We start from the raw sequence: 21,603 nt of genomic DNA, 5'->3' as shown, positions 1-21,603 counted from the left end.
GACTGTGACAAAGGCAAACTATCCCTCCTCGTCCTTCTTGACTTGTCTGCAGCCTTTGACAAGGTTGACCACTTTATTCTTCTCCAACGCTTCTCCACCATCATCCAGCTGGGTGGGACTGCACTTGCCTGGTTCCATTCTTATCTATCTAATCGTAGCCAGAGAATCACCTGCAACAGCTTCTATTCCCGTCCCCGTACCGTTATCTCTGGTGTCCCCCAAGGATCTATCCTTGGCCCCCTCCTATTTCTCATCTACATGTTGCCCCTTGGCAACGTCATCCGAAACACAGAATCAGTTTACACATGTACGCTGATGACACAATGTTCTACCACTTCTCACGACCCCTCCAGGGTCTCTAAATTGTCAGACTGCTTATCCGACATCCAGTTTTGAATGAGCAAAAATTTTCTCCAATTGAATATTAGGAAGACCGAAGCCATTGTTTCTGGTCCCCGCCACAAATTCCATTTCCTAGCCACTGACTCCATCCCTCTCCCCAACTTCTGTCTGTGGCTGAACCAGACTGTTCGCATCCTTGCTGTCATATTTGACCCTGAAATGAGCTTTCGACCACATATCTGCAGCATAACTAAAACCGCCTATTTCCACCTCCGTAACATCGCCCATCTCTGCCTTTGCTTCAGCTCATCTGCTGCTGAAGCCCTCCTCCATGCCTTTGTTACCTCTAGACTTGACTATTCCAACACACTCCTGGCTGGCCTCCCACATTCTACCCTATGTAAACTAGAGGTGATCCAAAACTTGGCTGCCCGTGTCCTAACTTGCACCAAGTCCTGCTCAACCATCACCCCTGTGCTCACTGACCTACATTGGCTTCCGGTTAAGCAATGCCTCGATTTCAAAATTCTCGACCTGATTTTCAAATCTCTCTATGGCCTTGCCCCTCCCTATCTCTGTAATCTCCTCGAGACCCACAACCCCCAAGATATCTGCGCTCCTCTAATTCTCCGCTTTTGAGCATTCCTGATTATAATCGCTCAACCATTGGTGGCCGTGTCTTCTGTTGCTTAGGCCCGAAGCTCTGGAATTCCCTGCCTAAACCTCTCTGCCTCTCTACCTCATTTTCCTCCTTCAAGACGCTCCTTAAAACCTACCTCTTTGACCAAGCTTTTGGTCACCTGCGTTAATTTCTACTTCTCGGTGTCAAATTTTTATCTCATAATACTCCTGTGAAGCACCTTGGGACGTTTCACTATGTTAAAGGCGCTATAAAGAAACATAGAAAATAGGTGCAGGAGTAGGCCATTCGGCCCTTCGAGCCTGCACCACCATTCAATAAGATCATGGCTGATCGTTCACCTCAGTACCCCTTTCCTGTTTTCTCTGCATACCCCTTGATCCCTTTAGCCGTAAGGGTCATATCTAACTCTAAATGCAAGTTGTTGTTGTTTATCTAACCAAGTTTCCAAATTACCTATAGAATAATAGGAAATAATGGCATTGTTGTTAGGGCACAGTCATACTGCCAACTTTGCACTAAAACTTCACAAAACATTCACAAAACACGTAACTATCGAATCGCTGCAAAAGAATTAAAAAATAAAAATAAAATGTGAGGCAGTTTGGATGCATTAATGTGAAAGATGATGGTATGTGTTAGCTTTAATCTGATGGGTTCGCTAATATCTCTAATAAATTAGTTGCTGGCTACTGTAGTTAAGCACAGCATCAAAGCACATTTAAAGAGTTTGCATTATTACTACACCTTAATGTCAGTCAAAATCAGTACATTTGCAGCATAATAAGGGTCTCCGATGTGCGCCTCAGTAGCTAGATTTCTGAACCTATTATGTGTACAAAACCTACGATGAAGGAACAGTGATATATTTTCAAGTCAGGATGGTGTGTGACTGTGAGGGGAACTTGCAGGTGATGGTGTTCCCATGTACCTGATGCCTTGTCCTTCTCTGCCTCCACAAGAATATTTCCTTTTTTGTCGCGAATTGGCCGCACCATTCCTTTAAATCCTTTTATGGACTTCAAATTCCCCAACTTTGCGCCTCTGTTTTCAGCGATATTTCGCCGTTTTTGGCGAAAAGTGGCAAACTGGTAAATTCGTAGAAATCTTGTGCCGACGGTTTTTAAGTACCGCTGGGGAGCGAACCGCCGACGTGCAAGACTCAAAAAAGCGCTTTCACCAAAAATTTGTCTCAGCGGTGACCCGTATTTTGCGCGAAAAGAACTGCCCGGGAAAAACCTGCGTTGCAATCCTTGGAACAGCAGTAGGTATGAAGACCTGCAAAAAAGGTAAGTTAGAGGTTTTATTTTTTAATTCTTTTGCAGCGATTGGATAGTTAAGTATCTTGTGAATGTTTTGTGATTTTTTTGTTTTTTGAATTTTTGGTGGGCGTTTTCGCTCTCTCGCAGCGGTAATCGGCCTCGGACTAAAGTTGACGAGGATCGCGGTTTCTGCTGTGAATCCTCGTGCAACGCCGATTTTTAACGCTGGGCGCATTTTTACACAAACCTTAGGCCTTAAAAAACTAGCGGAGTGATAGCGGTATTTTGGTGAAAAAAATATCGCTATCACCAAAAAACTAATTTCTAGCCCTATATGTTCATATAAGATTTTTGGGTTCACTTTTACGTTACCCATTAATCTTTTCTGATACTCTCTTTTTGTTCTTCTAATATTGTTTTTCAATTTCCCCTTGCACTTTCCATATTCTGACTGATTTCTACTCTGGTGCTGCACCTGACATTGGTCATAAATCTCCTTATTTTTGGATGCCCCATCTTTCCTCCTTATGGGAATATGCTTGGTTTGTACCTGAACTATATCCGCCTTAAAGGCCTGCATAGGTCATTTATTGTTTTCCCGGTCCACTTTGGTTCCCAGTATATGGAGTTAGGTTGCAGATCAGGAATGATCTCATTGAATGGTGGAACAGGCTCGAATGGCAGAATGGCCTACTCCTGTTTCTATGTTCCTAGTCCACCTGTGCTAGATCCCTTCTCAAATTACTGAAAATTGACTCTTCCAGATGTATATTTTCACCTTGAATTGTTCTTTGTCCCTTTCCATAACTACTTTAAACTTAATTGTATTATGATCACACCATTGAAACACACGCCACCTGCTCTATTTCATTCCCCAGAACGAGATCAGCATTGCCCTCCTTCCTCACTGAGCTAGAAATATACTGATTAAGAAAGTTCTCCTATACACGTTTTAGGAATTTTTCTCCCTACTTGCACTTAACTCTTTTTTTTCGATATCAGGGTAAATGAAGTCCTCTACTATTTTTACATTTTTCTGAAATTTGCCTACAGATTTGCTCCTCTATCTCCTCCTCACTATCTGGGCTCTATAGTAAACATCCAGCAATGTAACAGCTCCTTTTCTGTCCCTTAACTCTAACTAAATAGAAACATAGAAAATAGGTGCAGGAGTAGGCAATTCGGCCCTTTGAACCTGCACCGTCATTCAATATGATCATGGCTGATCATGCAACCTCAGTACCCACCCATGCCTGCTCTCCATACTCCCTGATCCCTTTAGCTGTAAGGGACACATCTAACTCCCTTTTGAATATGTCTAACGAACTGGACTCAACAACTTTCCGTGGCAGATAATTCCACAGGTTCACAACTCTCTGGGTGAAAAAGTTTCTCCTCATCTCGGTCCTACATGGCTTACCCTTTATCTTTAGACAGTGACCCCTAGTTCTGGACTTCCCCAACATCGGGAACATTTTACCTGTATCTAACCTGTCCAGTCCCGTCAGAATTTTATAAGTTTCTATGAGATCCCCTCTCATTCTTCTAAATTCCAGTGAGTATAAGCCTAGTCGATCCAGTCTTTCCTCATATGTCAGTCCTGCCATCCCGGGAATCAGTCTGGTGAACCTTCGCTGCACTCCCTCAATAGCAAGCACATCCTTCCTCAGATTAGGAGACCAAAACTGCACACAATACAGGGTCTCACCAAGGCCCTGTACAACTGCAATAAGACCTCCCTGCCCCTATACTCAAATCCCCTCACTATGAAGGCCAGCATGCCATTTGCTTTCTTTACTGCCTGCTGTACCTGCATGCCTGCCTTCAATGACTGATGTACCATGACACCCAGGTCTATTTGCACCTCCCTTTTACTAATCTGTCACCATTCAGATAATAATCTGCCTTCCTGTTTTTGCCACCAAAGTGGATACCCTCACATTTATCCACATTATACTGCATCTGTATTGCATTTGCCCATTCACCTAACCTGTCAAGTCCCCCTGAGCCTCTTAGCATCCTCCTCGCAGCTCGCACTGCCACCCAGCTGAGTGTCATCTGCAAACTTTGAGATATTACCTTCAATTTCTTCGTCTAAATCATTAATGTATATTGTAAATAGCTAGGGTCCCAGCACTGAACTCTGCAACACCCCACTAGTCACTGCCTGCCATTCTGTAAAGGACCCATTTATTCCTACTCTTTGCTTCCTGCCTGCCAACCAGTTCTCTATCCACGTCAATACATTACCCCCAAACCATGTGCCTTAATTTTGCACACTAACCTCTTGTGTGGGACCTTGTCAAAAGCCTTTTGAAAGTCCAAATACATCACATCCACTGGTTCTCCCTTGTCCACTCTACTAGTTACATCCTCAAAAAAATCTAGAAGATTTGTCAAGCATGATTTCCCTTTCATAAATCCATGCTGATTTGGATCGATCCTGTCACTGCTTTCCAGATGCGCTGCTATTACATCTTTAATAATTAATTCCAACATTTTCCCCACCACAGATGTCAGGCTAACCGGTCTATAATTCCTTGCTTTCTCTCTCCTTCCTTTTTTTAAAAAGCGGGGTTACATTAGCTACCCTCCAATCCATAGGAACTGATCCAGAGTCCATGGAATGTTGGAAAATGACCACCAATGCATCTACTATTTCTATGGCCACTTCCTTAAGTACTCTGGGATGCAGACTATCAGATCCTGGGGAATATCGGCCTTCAGTCCCTTCAATTTCCCGAACACCATTTCCTGATTGATAAGGATTTCCCTCAGTTCCCCCTTCTCACTAGACCCTCGGTCCCTAGTATTTTCGGGAGCTTATTCATGTCTTCCTTAATGAAGACAGAACCAAAGTATTTGTTCAATTTGTCTGCCATTTCCTTGTTCCCTCATCTGATTCTGACTGCAAGGGACCTACATTAGTCTTCACTAACTTTTCTCTTCACATATCTATAGAACCTTTTGCAGTCAGTTTTTATGTTCCCTGTAAGCTTACTCTCATACTCTATTTTCCTTCTCCTAATTAAACCCTTAGTCCTCCTCTGCTGAATTCTAAATTTCTCACAGTCTTCAGGTTTCTGGCCAATTTATATGCCTCTTCCTTGGATTTAACACTTTCCCTAATTTCCCTTGTTAGTCACGGTTGAGCCACCTTCCCTTTTTTATTCTTACGCCACACAGGGATGTACAATTGTTGAACTTCATCCATATGATCTTTAAATGTCTGCCATTGCCTATCCACCGCCAACCCTTTAAATATCATTTTCCAGTCTATCCTAGCCAATTCACATCTCATACTGTCGAAGTTTCCTTTCTTTAAGTTCAGGACCCTAGTCTCTGAATTAATTGTGTCACTTTCCCTCTTAATAAAGAATTCTACCATATTATGATCACTCTTCTCCAAGGGGCCCCACACGACCAGATTGCTAATTACTCCTCTCTCATTACACAAGACCCAGTCTAGGGTGGCCTGCTCTCTAGTTGGTTCCTCGACATATTGGTCGAGAAAACCGTCCCTTATACACTCTAGAAAATCCTCCTCCACAGTATTGCTACCAGTTTGGTTAGCCCAATCAATATGTAGATTAAAGTCACCCATGATAACTGCATGCATCCCTAATTTCCTGTTTGATGCCATCCCCAACCTCCCTACTACTGTTTGGTGGTCTGTACACAACTCCCACTAACATTTTCTGCCCTTTGGTGTTTCGCAGCTCTATCCATACAGATTCCACATCATCCAAGTTAATGCCCTTCCTTACTATTGCATTAATCTCCTCTTTAACCAGTAACGCTCTTCCTGTCCATCCTTCCTGAATATTGAATACCCCTGGATGTTGAGTTCCCAGCCTTGGTTACGCTGAAGCTATGTCTCCGTAATCCCAATTACATCATACCCGTTAACAGCTATCTGCGCAGTCAACTCATCCACCTTATTACGAATGCTCCTCGCATTGAGACTCAGCTCAGAGCCTTCAGGCTTATTTTTTTAACAGTCTTTGTCCTTTTTGAATGATGTTGTAACGTGGCCCTTTTTGAATTTTACCCTTGATTTCTCTGCCCTCCACTCTTTCTTTTCTCCTTTCTACCTTTTGCTTCTGCCCCCTTTTTACTTCCCTTTGTCTCCCTGCATAGATTCCCATCCCCCTGCCATTTTAGTTTAAACTCTCCCCAACAGCACTAGCAAACACTCCGCCTAGGACATCGGTTCTGGTCCTGCCCAGGTGCAAACCGTCCAGTTTGTACTGGTCCCACCTTCCCCAGAACCGATCCCAGGAATTTGAATCCCTTCCCCTTGCACCATTCCTCAAGCCACATATTCATCTGAGCTATCCTGCAATTCCTATTCTGATTAGCACGTGGCACTGGCAGCAATCCTGAGATTACTACCTTTGATTCAGTCTTTGAACCCTCTTGTATATCATCCCTATGTAGAACGTAATATTATCCTTGAACAATGCAGCTACACCCCTTTTTTCCTTTCCTATCCCTCCTGAATACATTGTAGCCAGAAATGTTTTGTTTTCATTGCTGCCCTTGTTTAAGCCAGGTTGCTGTTATAGCCTCCATCATAACCCCATGTGGCAACTTGTGCCTGCAGCTCATGTACCTTATTTTCTCTCTAACACACATACATTCAATCACCATGCTAATCGGCTTTGCTTTTCTCCCTCCATCTAATTCCAGCTCTTTCTACACTATTCTTTATTCTGTTGCTGTTTGTCCATTCTAGTTTTCTTTGCATCTTGTCTCTCCTCTCTGGCGCTGCATCCTGTTGCCCCTCCCCCTGCCAATTTAGTTTAAACCCTCCGCCACAGCACGAGTTAACCTCCCCACAAGGACATTGGTCCCAGCTCTGTGCAGGTGCAACCTATCAAGCATGAACAGGTGCCCCAGGACTGGTCCCAATAACCTGTCAAAAAAAATTGGTACAAAAATAGATCTGCTGATGGGGATACATTCACACTACAATTTTAACTTGGTGGATCAGTTGAAAATGCATCACACCAGCCATGAAGTTTTCACCAAGCTCTATTGGAATAAAAAAGAGAGAAGAGAATGGTCTTATTAGGTAGGATTGGGAACAAGAAGGTTTAGAACGAAAGCTCTTATTTGGAGGAGGAGAAAATCAAGTTGTTGGAACTTTAAATATAGAACAAGAAAAAGCCAGTGGGATAATCAAGCCAATTCCTTCTATAAACTACATAAATTCAAACTGACCAATATGTTTAAATTTCTGTGGGTAATGGATAACCACAGATTAAAAGATCTGGGATACTTATTGAAATTACAGGATCATAAACTGATGAGGCAACTTACAATATCCAATCATGACCAATTGAATTCCATAGATCGTATTTGTATCCATCCCCACAAGACTAAATCATTATATAGTTTAGTATTTTATCCCAAAATCATCCTGGTCAGTCTGCTCTGAACCCTTTCAGTGCACATATTATCAATGTCCATTTTTGGATGGGGTGCTCAAAACTGCACATAGTATTGTAAATTAAGACCTTAACAATGAGCTGTATAAGGTTAACCTTGAAAGGCATCTTCGTATTTGGTAGCCTTGTTGACCATGCTCTCAAATTGGCTAAAGATGTTGAATGGTCAACTATTTCACCAAATTCTTCTCCGTTCCTACTGTTGCTAATCATTGTTTTGTTTCTCGATCCAATGTGATTTCTTTATACTTATCCACGTTAACATCAATCACCATTCCTTTATCCATCACCTTAACTGGTCCAGATTCCTTTAAATATGGCTTATCTCATTTACATTAGTCACCAGGCCATGACTCTTGTATTATCAGTAAATCAGTATAGTTCTAAAAGTACCTCCTCTGTATAGTTTACAAATTGTGTACTCCAAAGGATGTAGAACAGACACCTGCAAAAAGATCCCTAGTAATCCCCTCTCTAACTATCATAATCTTTCCATTACTCACTAATTTTCAATCCAGCTAGCTAATCTGTCTTAATTCCATTGAGCTGAATCTTCTTTGAAAGCTTCACGTGTGGAACTTTGTCTACTGCCTTGAATTCAAAGTATAGTGAATACGCTGGATATTCCTTGTCCACTACTACAGTTATTTCATTTGAGAGATATACCGTGTTGTTTTAGATACTATGTTGGCAACTGTTCATGGCTTTCATACTGTGTGGATGAATGCTGAATGCATTTGTACTCTGGCTGGGGGACTTCAATGTTTATCACTAAGAGTGGCTCGGTAGCACCACTAGTGACTGAGCTGGACGAGACCTGAAGGAAGTAGCTGCCAGACTGGGCCTGCAGCAGGTGGTGAGAGAACCAACACGACGGAGAAACCTACTTGACCTCGTCCTCATCAGTTTACTTGTTGCAGATGCATCTATCCATGACAGCATTGGTAGCAGTGACCACCGCACAGTGCTCGTGGAGTCAAAGACCCATCTTCTCACTGAGGATACCCTCCATTGTGTTGTGTAGCACTACCACCGTGCTAAATGGGATAGATTCAGAACAAATCTAGCAGCTTAAAAGTGGGCATCCACAAGGCGCTGTGGGCCATCAGCAGCAGCAGCAGAATTCTACTCCACTGCATTCTGTAACCTCATGGTCCGGTGTATCCTTCACTCTACCATTACCATCAAGCCAGGTTCTTGGTTCAATGAGGAGTGCAGAAGAACATGCTAGGAGCAGCATCAGGCGTACCTAAAAATTAGGTGCCAACCTGGGGAAACTGCAATACAGGACTACATGCATGCGAAAGAAGCATGTTATAGACAGAGCGAAGCAATCCCACAATCAATGGATCAGTTCAAAGCTTTGCAATCTTGCCACATCCAGTCGTGAATGGTGTGGACAATTAAACAACTAACGGGAGGAGGCTCCATGAATATCCTCATACCCATCCTCAATGATGGCGGAGCCCAGCAAGCGAGTGCAAAAGACAAATGTTTGCAACCATCTTCAGCTAGACTTGCCAAGTGGATGATCTATATCTGCCTTCTCTTGAGGTCCCCACCATCACAGACGCATGTCTTCAGCCGATTTGATTCACTCCTAACAGCTGAGCACACTGGTACAGCAAAGACTATGGACCCCGACAACATCCCGGCTATCGTGCTGAAGACTTGTGCTCCAGAACTAGCTGTGCCTCTAGCCAGCTGTTCCAGTACCGCTACAACACTGGCATCTACCGACAATGTGGAAAACTGACAATGTATGCCCTGTTCATAAAAAGCAGCACAAATCCAATCTGGCCAATTATGGCCCCATCAGTTTACTCTCAATTATCAGCAAAGTGATGGAAGGTGTCTTCGACAGTACTAGCAAGCGGCACTCAGTCACCAATAACCTGCTCACCGATGCTCAGTTTGGATTCTGCCCCGACCACTCAGCTCCAGACCTCATTACAGCTTGGTCTAAGCATGGACAAAAGAGTTGAAGTCCAGAGGTGAGATGATAGTGACTGCCCTTGACATCAAGGCAGCATTTAACCAAGTGTGGCATTGAGTAAAATTGAAGTCAATGGGAATTGGGGCGGAGGGGTGAGGGTGGGGGGGACACTCCACTGGCTGTAATACCTAGCACAAAGGAAGATGGTTATAGTTGTTGGCGGTCAATCATCTCAACCCCAGCACATCACTGCAGGAGTTCCTCAGGGTAGAGTCCTAGGCCCAACCATCTTCAGCTGCTTCATCAATGACCTTCCCTCCATCGTAAGGTCAGAAGTGGAGATATTCGCTGATGATTGCACAGTGTTCAGTTCCATTCGCAACTCCCCAGATAATGAAGCCGTCCATGCCCGTATGCAGAAAGTCCTGGACAACATTCAGGCTTGGGCTGATAAGTGGCAAGTAACATTCGCCAGGCAATGACTATCTCCAAAAAGAGAGAGTCTAACCACCACCCCTTGACATTAACATTGTCGAATCCCTCACCATCAACATCCTGTGGGTCACCATTGACCAGAAACTTAACTGGACCAGCCACATAAATACTGTGGGTACAAGAGCAGGTCAGAGGTTGGGTATTCTGCAGCAAGTGTCTCACCTCCTGACTCACCTTAGTCTTTCCACCATCTACAAGGCACAAGTCAGGAGTGTGATGAAATACTCTCCACTTGCCTGGTGATGCAGCTCCAACAACACTCAAGAAGCACGACACCATCCAGGACAAAGCAGCCCGCTTGATCAGCAAGATGCACTGCAGCAACTTGCCAAAGTTTCTTCAACAGCGCCTCACAAACCCACGGCCTCTACTACCTGGAAGCTCAAGGGAACCTGGGTACACCATCACCTGCAAGTTCCCCTCCAAGTTACATACCATCCTGATTTCTTCATCGTCACTGGGTCAAAATCCTCGAACTCCCTCCCTAACAACACTGGGAGTACCTTCACTTCAAGGACTGCAGCGGTTCAAGAAGGCGGTTCACCACCACCTTCTCAAGGGCAATTAGGGGTTGGCAATAAATGTTGGCTTTGCCAGCGACACCCACATCCCAAGAGCAAATATTTTTTTTTTAATTGTCAGAAGTTCCAGATTGTTCTGCAAGCTGTTGATGAATAGAGAAACTAGACTGTTACTGACAACCTTGTTTTGGGAAATGTTTTCATTAAATTGCATCCTAAGAGCCAGCTGAGAGTTATTTCAATCCTACTATCAGAAATTAATTAAAATATTGGTTCTTTATTAAAATGGAATAAAAGTGTGTCAGCTTCAAGAAGCCATCACCTAACCATTCTTTCCCTCACAAACAGGTTGGAAAAGATTCATTTGGAGATAATTACATCCAAAACTTCAAAAGTAATGGCGTGTCTACAGGTATTACTTCAAATTATTGTGTTCCTATTGAGAGAGATTATGAATCTACAATGGAATTATTACAAATCTTTTGTTAAACATTTCTCATTTGTCAACTTTTTCTGTCATCAACTTGCGGGTTGTAACTAATTTTTACAAGTTGTAACTAAACATTATTGATTGGAGACAGCTTCAGCATAAATCAAGCCCCCATACATTCTAATTACATAGCTGTATGTCACAGTTTGAAAATTATTATTACACATTATATCAATATCTCATTACAGACTGTATGGGTCAAACGGATGAAGCATCAACAGGGGTTGCCACTATTATAGTGAATGACGAAGGTACTGCACAGGTTTGACATTTTCATTACCTTAAAAAAAATCTCCTTTTATCAGGGAAGAGCTGTATAAAATTAGCCAGACACTTGTTTAAAAAAGAGCATATAATAAATTTTCATTAGTGTGCATCAGCAGAGGCCTGGCAGTAGGTTGTCTGCCCACCTATTTTAGTTGGAGTAAATTGTTACCTTGGAATACTAATAGGAGGTGGAACTGGCCTCTTGCAATACAGAGGTTTCTTTGAAACGCAGCAAAAAGTTGAGTAAGATTTTAAGGGGGGTTACTTTTTAAAAATTTTCTCCCTAGTGACAGTGAGAGTATCTATCTGTGTGAATGTAGTGTATGGAGTACCTTCAGCTCACAAAGTCAGAGAGTAGAAACTCTTTAGCCATCACATTATAGAACTAGTAATTAACATAATTGCATCCCAGAAGTTTGGCTAGTTAGATTCCTCAGATCACTGCTCTTTCAACCAATACAATCTCGGAACCAGAAAGCAATCAGATTCGAGAACCACTTCTGGTATCATTTTTGATTAGCTTTGTCACAAAAATGATGAATTACATTTTACCAAATAGAAATGTATTTGGCCACACTCACCAGGATGGTTCCTTACTATGTACACCATTACCAGGCTAAGACTGGGACAGGAGGGGCCGGGAGATTGAGATTGGGACGGGAAGTGGGGCAGTCAGGGGATTAGGGTGTGGGACAGTCAGAAACATAGAAACATAGAAAATAGGTGCAGGAGTAGGCCATTCGGCCCTTTGACCTTGCACCACCATTCAATAAGATCATGGCTGATCATTCACCTCAGTACCGCTTTACTGCTTTCTCTCCATACCCCTTCAGCCGTAAGGGCCATATCCAACTCCCTCTTGAATATATCTAACGAACTGGCATCAACAACTCTGCGGAAGATAATTCCACAGGTGAACAACTCTCTGAGTGAAGACGTTTCTCCTCATCTCGGTCCTAAATGGCTTACCTCTGATCCTTAGACTGTGACCCCTGGTACTGGACTCCCCCAACATCAGGAACATTCTTCCTGCATCTAACCTGTCCAGTCCCATCAGAATTTTATATGTTTCTGTGAGATCCCTCTCATTCTTCTAAACTCCAGTGAATACAGGCCCAGTCTATCTAGTCTCTCCTCATTTGTCACTCCTGCCATCCCGGGAATCAGTCTGGTGAACCTTCGCTGCACTCCCTCAATAGCAAGAACGTCCTTCCTCAGATTAGGAGAACAAAACTGAACACAATATTCCAGATGAGGCCTCACCAAGGCCCTGTACAACTGCAGTAAGACCTCCCTGCTCCTATACTCAAATCCCCTAGCTATGAAGCCAACATGCCATTTGCCTTCTTCACCACCTGCTGCACCTGCATGCCAACCTTCAATGACTGATAGAAACATAGAAAAATAGGTGCAGGAGTAGGCCATTCGGCCCTTCGAGCCTGCACCGCCATTCAATAAGATCATGGCTGATCATTCCTTCAGTACCCCTTTCCTGCTTTCTCTCCGTAAGAGCCATATCTAACTCCCTGTTGAATATATCCAGTGAACTGGCATCAACAACTCTCTGCGGCAGAGAATTCCACAGGTTAACAACTCTCTGAGTGAAGAAGTTTCTCCTCATCTCAGTCCTAAATGGCCTACCCCTTATCCTAAGACTATGTCCCCTGGTTCTGGACTTCCCCAACATCGGGAACATTCTTCCCGCATCTAACCTGTCCAGTCCCATGACACCCAGATCTCGTTGCACCTCCCCTTTTCCTCATCTGCCGCCATTCAGATAATATTCTGCCTTCATGCTTTTGCCACCAAAGTGGATAACCTCACATTTATCCACATTATACTGCATCTGTCATGCATTTGCCCACTCACCTAACCTGTCCAAGTCACCCTGCAGCCTCTTAGCATCCTCCTCACAGCTCACATCGCCACCCAGCTTAGTGTCATCTGCAAAATTGGAGATATTACTCTCAATTCTTTCATCTAAATCATTGATGTATATTGTAAATAGCTGGGGTCCCAGCACAGCCCTGTGACACCCCACTAGTCACTGCCTGCCATTCTGAAAAGGGCCTGTTTATCCCGACTCTCTGCATCCTGTCTGCCAACCAGTTCTCTATCCACGTCAATACATTGCCCCCAATATCACGTGCTTTAATTTTGCACACCAATCTCTTGTGTAGGACCTTGTCAAAAACCTTTTGAAATCCAAATACACCACATCCACTGGTTCTCCCTTGTCCACTCTACTAATTACAACCTCAAAAAATTCTAGAAGATTTGTCAAGCATGATTTCCCTTTCATAAATCCATGCTGACTTGGACCGATCCTCCTCACTGCTTTCCAAATGCGCTGCTATTACATCTTTAATAATTGATTCCAACATTTTCCCCACTACTGATGTCAGGCTAACCGGTCTATAATTCCCCATTTTCTCTCTCCCTCCTTTCTTAAAAATTGGTGTTACATTAGCTACCCTCCAGTCCATAGGAACTGATCCAGAGTCGATAGAATGTTGGAAAATGATCACCAATGCATCCACTATTTCTAGGGCCACTGCCTTAAGTACTCTAGGATGCAGACTATCAGGCCCTGGGGATTTATCAGCCTTCAATCCCTTCAATTTCCCTAACACAATTTCCTGATTAGTAAGGATTTCTTTCAGTTCCTCCTTCTCGCTAGACCCTCGGTCCCCTAGTATTTCCGGAAGGTTATTTGTGTCTTCCTTCGTGAAGACAGAACCAAAGTATTTGTTCAATTGGTCTGCCATTTCTTTGTTCCCCATTATAAATTAACCTGATTCTGACTGCAAGGGACCTACATTTGTCTTCACTAATCTTTTTCTCTTCACATATCTATAGAAGCTTTTGCAGTCAGTTTTTATGTTCCCTGCAAGCTTCCTCTCATACTCTATTTTCCCCCTCCTAATTAAGCTCTTTGTCCTCCTCTGCTGAATTCTAAATTTCTCCCAGTCCTCAGGTTTGCTGCTTTTTCTGGCCAATTTATATGCCTCTTCCTTGGATTTAACACTATCCCTAATTTCCCTTGTTAGCCACGGTTGAGCCACCTTCCCCGTTTTATTTTTACTCTCGACAGGGATGTACAATTGTTGAAGTTTATCCATGTGATCTTTAAATGTTTGCCATTGCCTATCCACCGTCAACCCATTAAGCATCATTCGCCAGTCTATTCTAGCCAATTCATGCCTCATACCATCGAAATTACCTTTCCTTAAGTACAGGACCCTAGTCTCTGAATTAACTGTGTCACTCTCCATCTACCATATTATGCTCACTCTTCCCCAAGGGACCTCACACAACAAGATTGCTAATTAGTCTTTTCTCGTTACATATCACCCAGTCTAGGATGGCCAGCCCTCTAGTTGGTTCCTCGACATAGTGGTCTAGAAAACCATCCCTAATACACTCCAGGAAATCCTCCTCCACCGTACTGCTACCAGTTTGGTTTGCCCAATTTATATGTAGATTAAAGTTGCCCATGATAACCGCTGTACCTTTATTGCACGCATCCCCAATTTCTTGTTTGATGCTGTCCCCAACCTCACTACTACTGTTTGGTGGTCTGTACACAACTCCCACTCGTGTTTGCTGCCCTTTGGTATTCCGCAGCTCTACTCATACAGATTCCACATCATCCTTCCTTACTATTGCATTAATTTCTTCTCTAATCAGCAACGCTATCCCACCTCCTTTTCCTTTCTGTCTATCCTTCCTGAATGTTGAATACCCCTGGATGTTGAGTTCCCAGCCTTGATCACCCTGGAGCCATGCCTCCATAATCCCAATTATATCATATTTGTTAATAGCTGGCTGTGCAGTTAATTTGCCCACCTTATTACGAATAATTCTCGCATTGAGGCACAGAGCTTTCAAGCTTGTCTTTTTAACACACTTTGTCCCTTTAGACTTTTGCTGTAATGTGGCCCTTTTTGATTTTTGCCTTGGGTTTCTCTGCCCTCCACTTTTACTTTTCTTCTTTCTATCTGTTGCTTCTGCCCACATTTTACTTCCCTGCATAGGTTCCCATCCCCCTGTCATATTAGTTTAAACCCTCCCCAACAGCACTAGCAAACACTCCTCCGAGGACATTTTTTCCGGTCCTGCCCAGGTGCAGACTGTCCGGTTTGTACTGGTCCCACCTCCCCCAGAACCGGTTCCAATGTCCCACGAATTTGAATCCCTCCCTCCTGCAGCACTCCTCAAGCCACGTATTCATCTTAGCTATCCTGCAATTCCTACTCTAACTAGCACGTGGCACTGTAGCAATCCTGAGATTACTACCTTTGAGGTCCTGCTTTTTAATTTAGCTCCGAGCTTCCTAAATTCAGCTTGTAGAACCTCATCCCGTTTTTTACCCATATCGTTGGTACCTACATGCACCACGACAACTGGCTGTTCACCCTCCCCCTCCAAAATGTCCTGCAGCTGCTCCGAGACATCCTTGACTCTTGCACCAGGGAGGCAACATACCATCCTGGAGTCTCGATTGCGGCCGCAGAAACACCTTTCTATTTCCCTTACAATAGAATCTCCACTCTTTTTCCTGCCCTCCTGTGCAGCAGAGCCACCCATGGTGCCATGAACTTGGCTGCTGCTGCCTTTCCCTGATGAGTCATCGCCCCCAACAGTACCCAAAACGAAGTATCTGTTTTGGAGGGGGATGACCGCAGGGGACCCCTACACTACCTTCCTTCTACTGCTCTTCCTGCTGGTCACCCAGTCCCTATCTGCCTGAGTAACCTTTGCCTGCGCTGTGACCAACTCACTAAATGTGCTATTCATGACATCCTTAGCATCGCGGATGCTCCAGAGTGAATCCATGCGCAGCTCCAATGCCGCAATGCGGTCTGTCAGATGCTGCAGCAGGATACACTTCCTGCACATGTAATCATCAGGGACACTGGAAGCGTCCCTGGCTTCCCACATAGCACAGGAGGAGCATGACACATGTCTGGCCTCTCCTGCCATGACTTAACCCTTAGATTAACTTAATTTGGCAACAATGTCAAAGGTTACCTACTGATAAGGAAATAAAAAGAAGAAAAAAAGATTAAATAGTCACCAATCCACCAGCCAATCACTTACTCACTTGGCTGTGACGTCACCCTTCGATTTCTTTCTACTTCTTTGTTAACCTTCTGCCCCTGCACCAGATCGCTTCTCGATTGTCGCTCCTCGAACTCCTGCTGCCTCCCGAACTCGCGGCCCTTTTATAGGCCTCCCGATTGCCAGGAGATTGGGCCTCGTGTATCTGGGGACTGGGGGTCGGAGCAATTGGGACTGGGGTGAAGAGGGGTGGAGAAGGAAATTGGGTTCTGGTAGTTGTGGGGGGATTAGGGTTTAAGTTGGGGAGATATGAATGGGGTATGGTGGGCGTGTGCCCCTTAATTTCCTACAGAGGCAAGAGCAACAGCAGCAACATGGTGAGTGGAAGCAGTGCTGAGAGAGGAGCAGCCAGTAAAAGAGTGAGTGAAACCTGGGAACCTTACTGTGGGTAAATGGTGAAAGATTGTTTCCACTGCTGGGCGAAGTGGGAACAAGGATATTGAGACTGAGGATTCTTACTGCGCTCAGGGAGCATCACATACTCTGAGGATTGAGATGCAGGAGGTGCCGAGTATGAGCCAGCAGCGGCTCAAAGTAGTTCTGTGGAGTTGGGAGGTGCACTTTGTTCCTCCACACTCCAAAAAAGGTGAAGTTAAAAAACAAAACTTTCCCGACCATTTCTTCAGCGGTCTGCAGCAGCCTCTTTAAGATATAGAATTGAATCCTGTAATAGCCAATAAGGGACAGAAATGGGAGTAATGCCCTAAAATAATGCAAATCTCTGTAGATGTGACTGTTGAAGATCCCTAAAGCTCAAGTATATTGCAGTTGGTGACATTCAGTGTGTGAGACATCACATATACTGTCTTTGTTTTCTACATTTTGTGGTTGTTTTTATCTATTTCCCCATCTGTATATCTGATACACTGAATGTCGCCACCTGCAATATACTTGATATTTAGGGTTCTTCAAAAGCAACCACAAAGAGTAAAAAACAAAGACAGTGAGATGGAAATGGAAAGAATTAGGGACAAGAAGCAGGGACTCGGTTACGTTGGGAAAGAGAGAGAGATATTTTTTTATAGTTCTTTCGTGAATCACCTCACAGTAGCTCAATTATATTTTGTTTGAATGTTGAATTCTTGTGACCTCAGGGGAAACTGAGGTAGAGTTATGAAGCCTATAAGAGAGCTGGATTAACACACACCAATAAAGCAACAAGATTGCTGAAGGTTAATAACTGCATCTTTGAGCATTTAGCTGGCTCACACTGGGGTCAGGATCTCTTCCAAGGGAATTTCCAATGTCATCGGTATTCATTTATGCACAACAGTGTTAAAGGTAATCATCATTTTGTCATTTCTCATTCAAGGACTACTGATAGTGAAATTCCTTTACACACTTCCGTTACACACACACAAATTGACTATTAGTAAACTGAGCAGCAGCTTGGTCATTTTTCCTACATGTAATAAACCATATATAATGTTCGATTTGCAATGAAATCATAAACCCGTTTATAAAGAATGGTTGTATTATTTTGTTATACATTGTGCACAGAGGAAATCTTCCTCCATGAACAAAAAGCAACAAACTGCAGATGCTAGTATTCTGAAACAAAAACAGAAAATGCTGGAGACGTTCAGACAATATATGTAGAGAGAACAGACGAGACATTTTGGCTATGGATCCTTTCTGTGTTTGGTTACAGTTCTGAGGAAGCGTCCACATTCAAAACATCTTATCTGTTCTCTTCCACTGTGAAGTCTGTCTAACTTGACCCTTGTTTCTTTTTACTGTTACAGGACAGAATGCAATCGTCATAGTAGCTGGGGCTAACCTGCTGTTAAATTCAGAAGATTTGGAGCGAGCTTCCAAAGTAATCCGTTGTGCGAAGGTGGTTGTCTGTCAGCTAGAAATTCGACCTACCATCACATTAGAAGCCTTGAAAATAGCTCGCAAGGCTGGAGGTGGGAACAGTGTTATGTTAGGATTGAGGAATGGTGTATCAAATTATTCTGATTTGATGGGGTAGATTTTCAACTTGCTGCCCATTATAGAATCAGGTGGTTTCTGTAACGGCGGCTGATCTGCTATGCAGTGTTAATCCCGACCAACAAGTCAAAAATCTGCCCTGATATGTCCAGTTAGTTTACTTGATTTTTATTTCTAATTTCTATCAGATTGTGTCACATTCTCAGATTAATCTGCGACAGAGTATGGTGATCAAGCAGCACCCTTGGTTGCCATGACACCACCACCAGCTTTCTGATGTTGATGTGGCATTCTGCTAGTCACTGTAAAGTAATGCTATCACCATATTTGATCATTTGGCTTACACGTCTTTGTTTCTGGAAGCAAGCTGTGTTTTTAAATTGCACAATCCTGTGATAGATGTGTGGTTAAAATTGCTTCCACAGCGTTTTTCTGAACTGCTAATTTTTCAACCTCTGCTCTGCCATTCACTTTAGCAGCTGTAAAACGTGTACATCTGTACATATCTATCAGATGAATGAAAAAATAATGTCAATGTTTATATTTTATTTCCTTGTTTCCTAGTTTCTGATAAATGTTCTTGTTTTTTTCCTTTCTTTAGTGTTGTGCTAATTTTTGATTTATTCTATTTTCTCATCTGTTTATTTTCTTAATTTGGCAGAGATTATGAACCATACTACTTTGCAAACATGTCAATTATTGTGTAACGTGATGGAGTAGTTTTATCAACTCGAGAAACTATTGATAATAATATTTAGGAGTTTCTGCATGCTCTCCTGCCACTTAGGCAAAGTGTTTCAAGCGGCAGTATAACTCCGGAAACTACTGAATCCACTAAATCCGTAATGTGTGAGACCCTCACTCACCTTCCCCAGAAGGCCATCACATGTCGGTTTGAGTTTGCTAAGTACAGAATAACTGCAGCTGCAACGTTCTAACAGTGAAACCAGAAGGTGGAATTTGAACTCTTAACTTGAAATTGTGAAAGACAGTGAAAGTGTGTATGACCATATATTAAGTAGCAAAAATCCTTGGCCTATTGATATTGGCAAATTGGAGGAAGATTACTAATGTCTGAGCAACCTGCACTTTCAAACTTAATTTTGTGAAAATTGTGGATTTTTAGCAGCTCCTACGTAGCTCTTATATTTAATTAAGCATTCCTGTAAATTATGGCTATTTGACTTTTGGGGAGAATTCCAGATGATGCTGTCTATACCTGATGTCCACATGAAAGTCACTAGATAGGAATATGGAGCTGAAACACTGACCAATTGTTTCTCGCCCCAACCCAGTCCCCTCCTGATGCCCTGCATCAGATCAGCTAACTCAGCAAAGATCAGGGATTGAACCTGGAATCTTCCTGGTCTGTGCAGCTCGAAGATATTCATTGCCTTAATGTGCATCGTGGAGCCGGAAAATTAGCACTGTAATACTCAGCTTCATGATTGATTGAAATCAAAATTTAAGTGAAAACATAAGAGCTCTCAATCTTGGGCAAGTTGGGGTTTGTATATATTTGTGGTTGAGAATAGTTCTAGAAGCTGATTAATGAAAATCTGCAGCTGGTCTTTGAGAATCAGAGGTCAGGAGGTGTGGGTAGTCAACAATAACAACTTGCATTTATATAATGCCTTTAGCATAATAAAGTGTCCCAAGGCACTTCACAGGAGCGTTATCAAACAACATTTTGAGTCATATCAAGAGATGTCCAAAATCTTGATTGAAGATATAAGTTTTAAGGAGCATCTTAAAGGAGGAGACAGAGGTAGAGAGGCGAAGAGATTTAGGGATGGATTTACAGAACTTAAGGCCTAGGCAGCTAAAGGCACGGCTGCCAGTGGTGGAGTGGACGGTTTAAACTTTGTACTCAAAAGGCTGCGCTGTACATTGGATAGCGCGCTGTACATTGGATAGCACGCTGCTTGGCCTGATTATTCCTACATGTAAAATTTTCTAGGTTGCAGGCCCCTTGAATGATGGTTAATATTCTGAGGAAAGTGCACAAAATAAAATTAAAGCAGATAAGCAATGTTCACCTCAAATTAAGGAGTACTGTATGTAAACAACTGAAGCGGACTGGGCCATTTACTTTGTTGGCAAGGGAAGTGTGCTGAATTGCCTGATATATGAAAGATTGAAACTCTCCAGAGATTGAGCAATGCACATGTGCTGTCTTGCTAAATAATTAAAGGCTTGTCGATCCATTAACATAACCTCAGTTTCACAGACAAGCATGGAAAGGCCATTTCTCGATCTATAATTTGGTCATTGAAGGGAAAGGAGGTTGTGGGGAGTACTTTTTGCTCCCCCTTGTTGTACAACAAAATTGTACAGTTACCAAATATTTCTGAACTTTTTTTTTCAGTGTCAGTTTAAGTGACAAACTCGAGACCCTCGGAAAGGATTTTCCCTCCTTGCTAATCTGCTTTGGTTACTTAAATTACAGGAATTAACTTCATGGCAAACCATGAGAAGTGCAACTTTAGCTGGGGTCCAGAGATGCCTGATCCCTGGGCTGCAGGTTGGGAATGCAAATTTCCTAGGTTGTAGTCAGATATTCCCAGGGCCTGGAACTCTCACAAGGCCCTCAGGCAGGACTCTAATCACAACCACAGGTGCTTGCAATGGAGGAATCGGGTGGGACACACAGGATATGGCATCATCAGAGCAGCCCCATTGAGAGAAATATCATACTCTGAACTGTCCAGGTCAACGATAAAATTGATGCTTCAAAGCAACTTTGAAATCATAACTTCTAAAAGTATAATTTATTATTTCTGTGAAAAGGAAGACTACTTTGAATAATAATTACTTCTACACTTTCCTTTCCCTTTAATTATGCTTTTTAATTTTTTATGTTTGTTTTTGACAAGCTGCACACCCCTGTTGAGTGAATTATGTTATTCTGTTTGAAATAAAGTTGGATTGAAGCCTGTTATACATGGCAGTACAATCATAAACCACAAATGCAAATTTAAAGCATTATACAAGATTGCTAGGTGTTGCAGCTCATATCTCCTCTCCTTTTCATTGCAGTGCAACATTTGTTTTGTATTTGAGTGGTTGTGTTGCTTACAATCTGCTATTTTACCATGGCAATCTTCTCAAAACAACAGTTTTTAATGTGATTGGAAG

At 42.9% G+C, this 21,603-nt stretch overlaps 1 protein-coding gene across 1 annotated transcript in view; it reads left to right on the top strand.

Annotated features, from left to right (window-relative positions):
- The window catches only part of rbks (ribokinase), a 220,502-nt gene that overhangs the window by 74,146 nt on the left and 124,753 nt on the right, over positions 1 to 21,603 (top strand). The window contains exons 3-5 of the mRNA XM_070885723.1: positions 10,998 to 11,061; positions 11,328 to 11,390; positions 18,276 to 18,440. Coding sequence (XP_070741824.1) covers positions 10,998 to 11,061; positions 11,328 to 11,390; positions 18,276 to 18,440 — 292 coding nt within the window. The remainder of the gene's footprint in view (positions 1 to 10,997; positions 11,062 to 11,327; positions 11,391 to 18,275; positions 18,441 to 21,603) is intronic.

This window comes from Pristiophorus japonicus, chromosome 7, assembly GCF_044704955.1.
Source record: "Pristiophorus japonicus isolate sPriJap1 chromosome 7, sPriJap1.hap1, whole genome shotgun sequence".
Classification (NCBI taxonomy): Eukaryota; Metazoa; Chordata; class Chondrichthyes; family Pristiophoridae; genus Pristiophorus; species Pristiophorus japonicus.
Note: the sequence above shows the minus strand (reverse complement) of the source record. Positions and strands in the feature narration are given on the sequence as shown.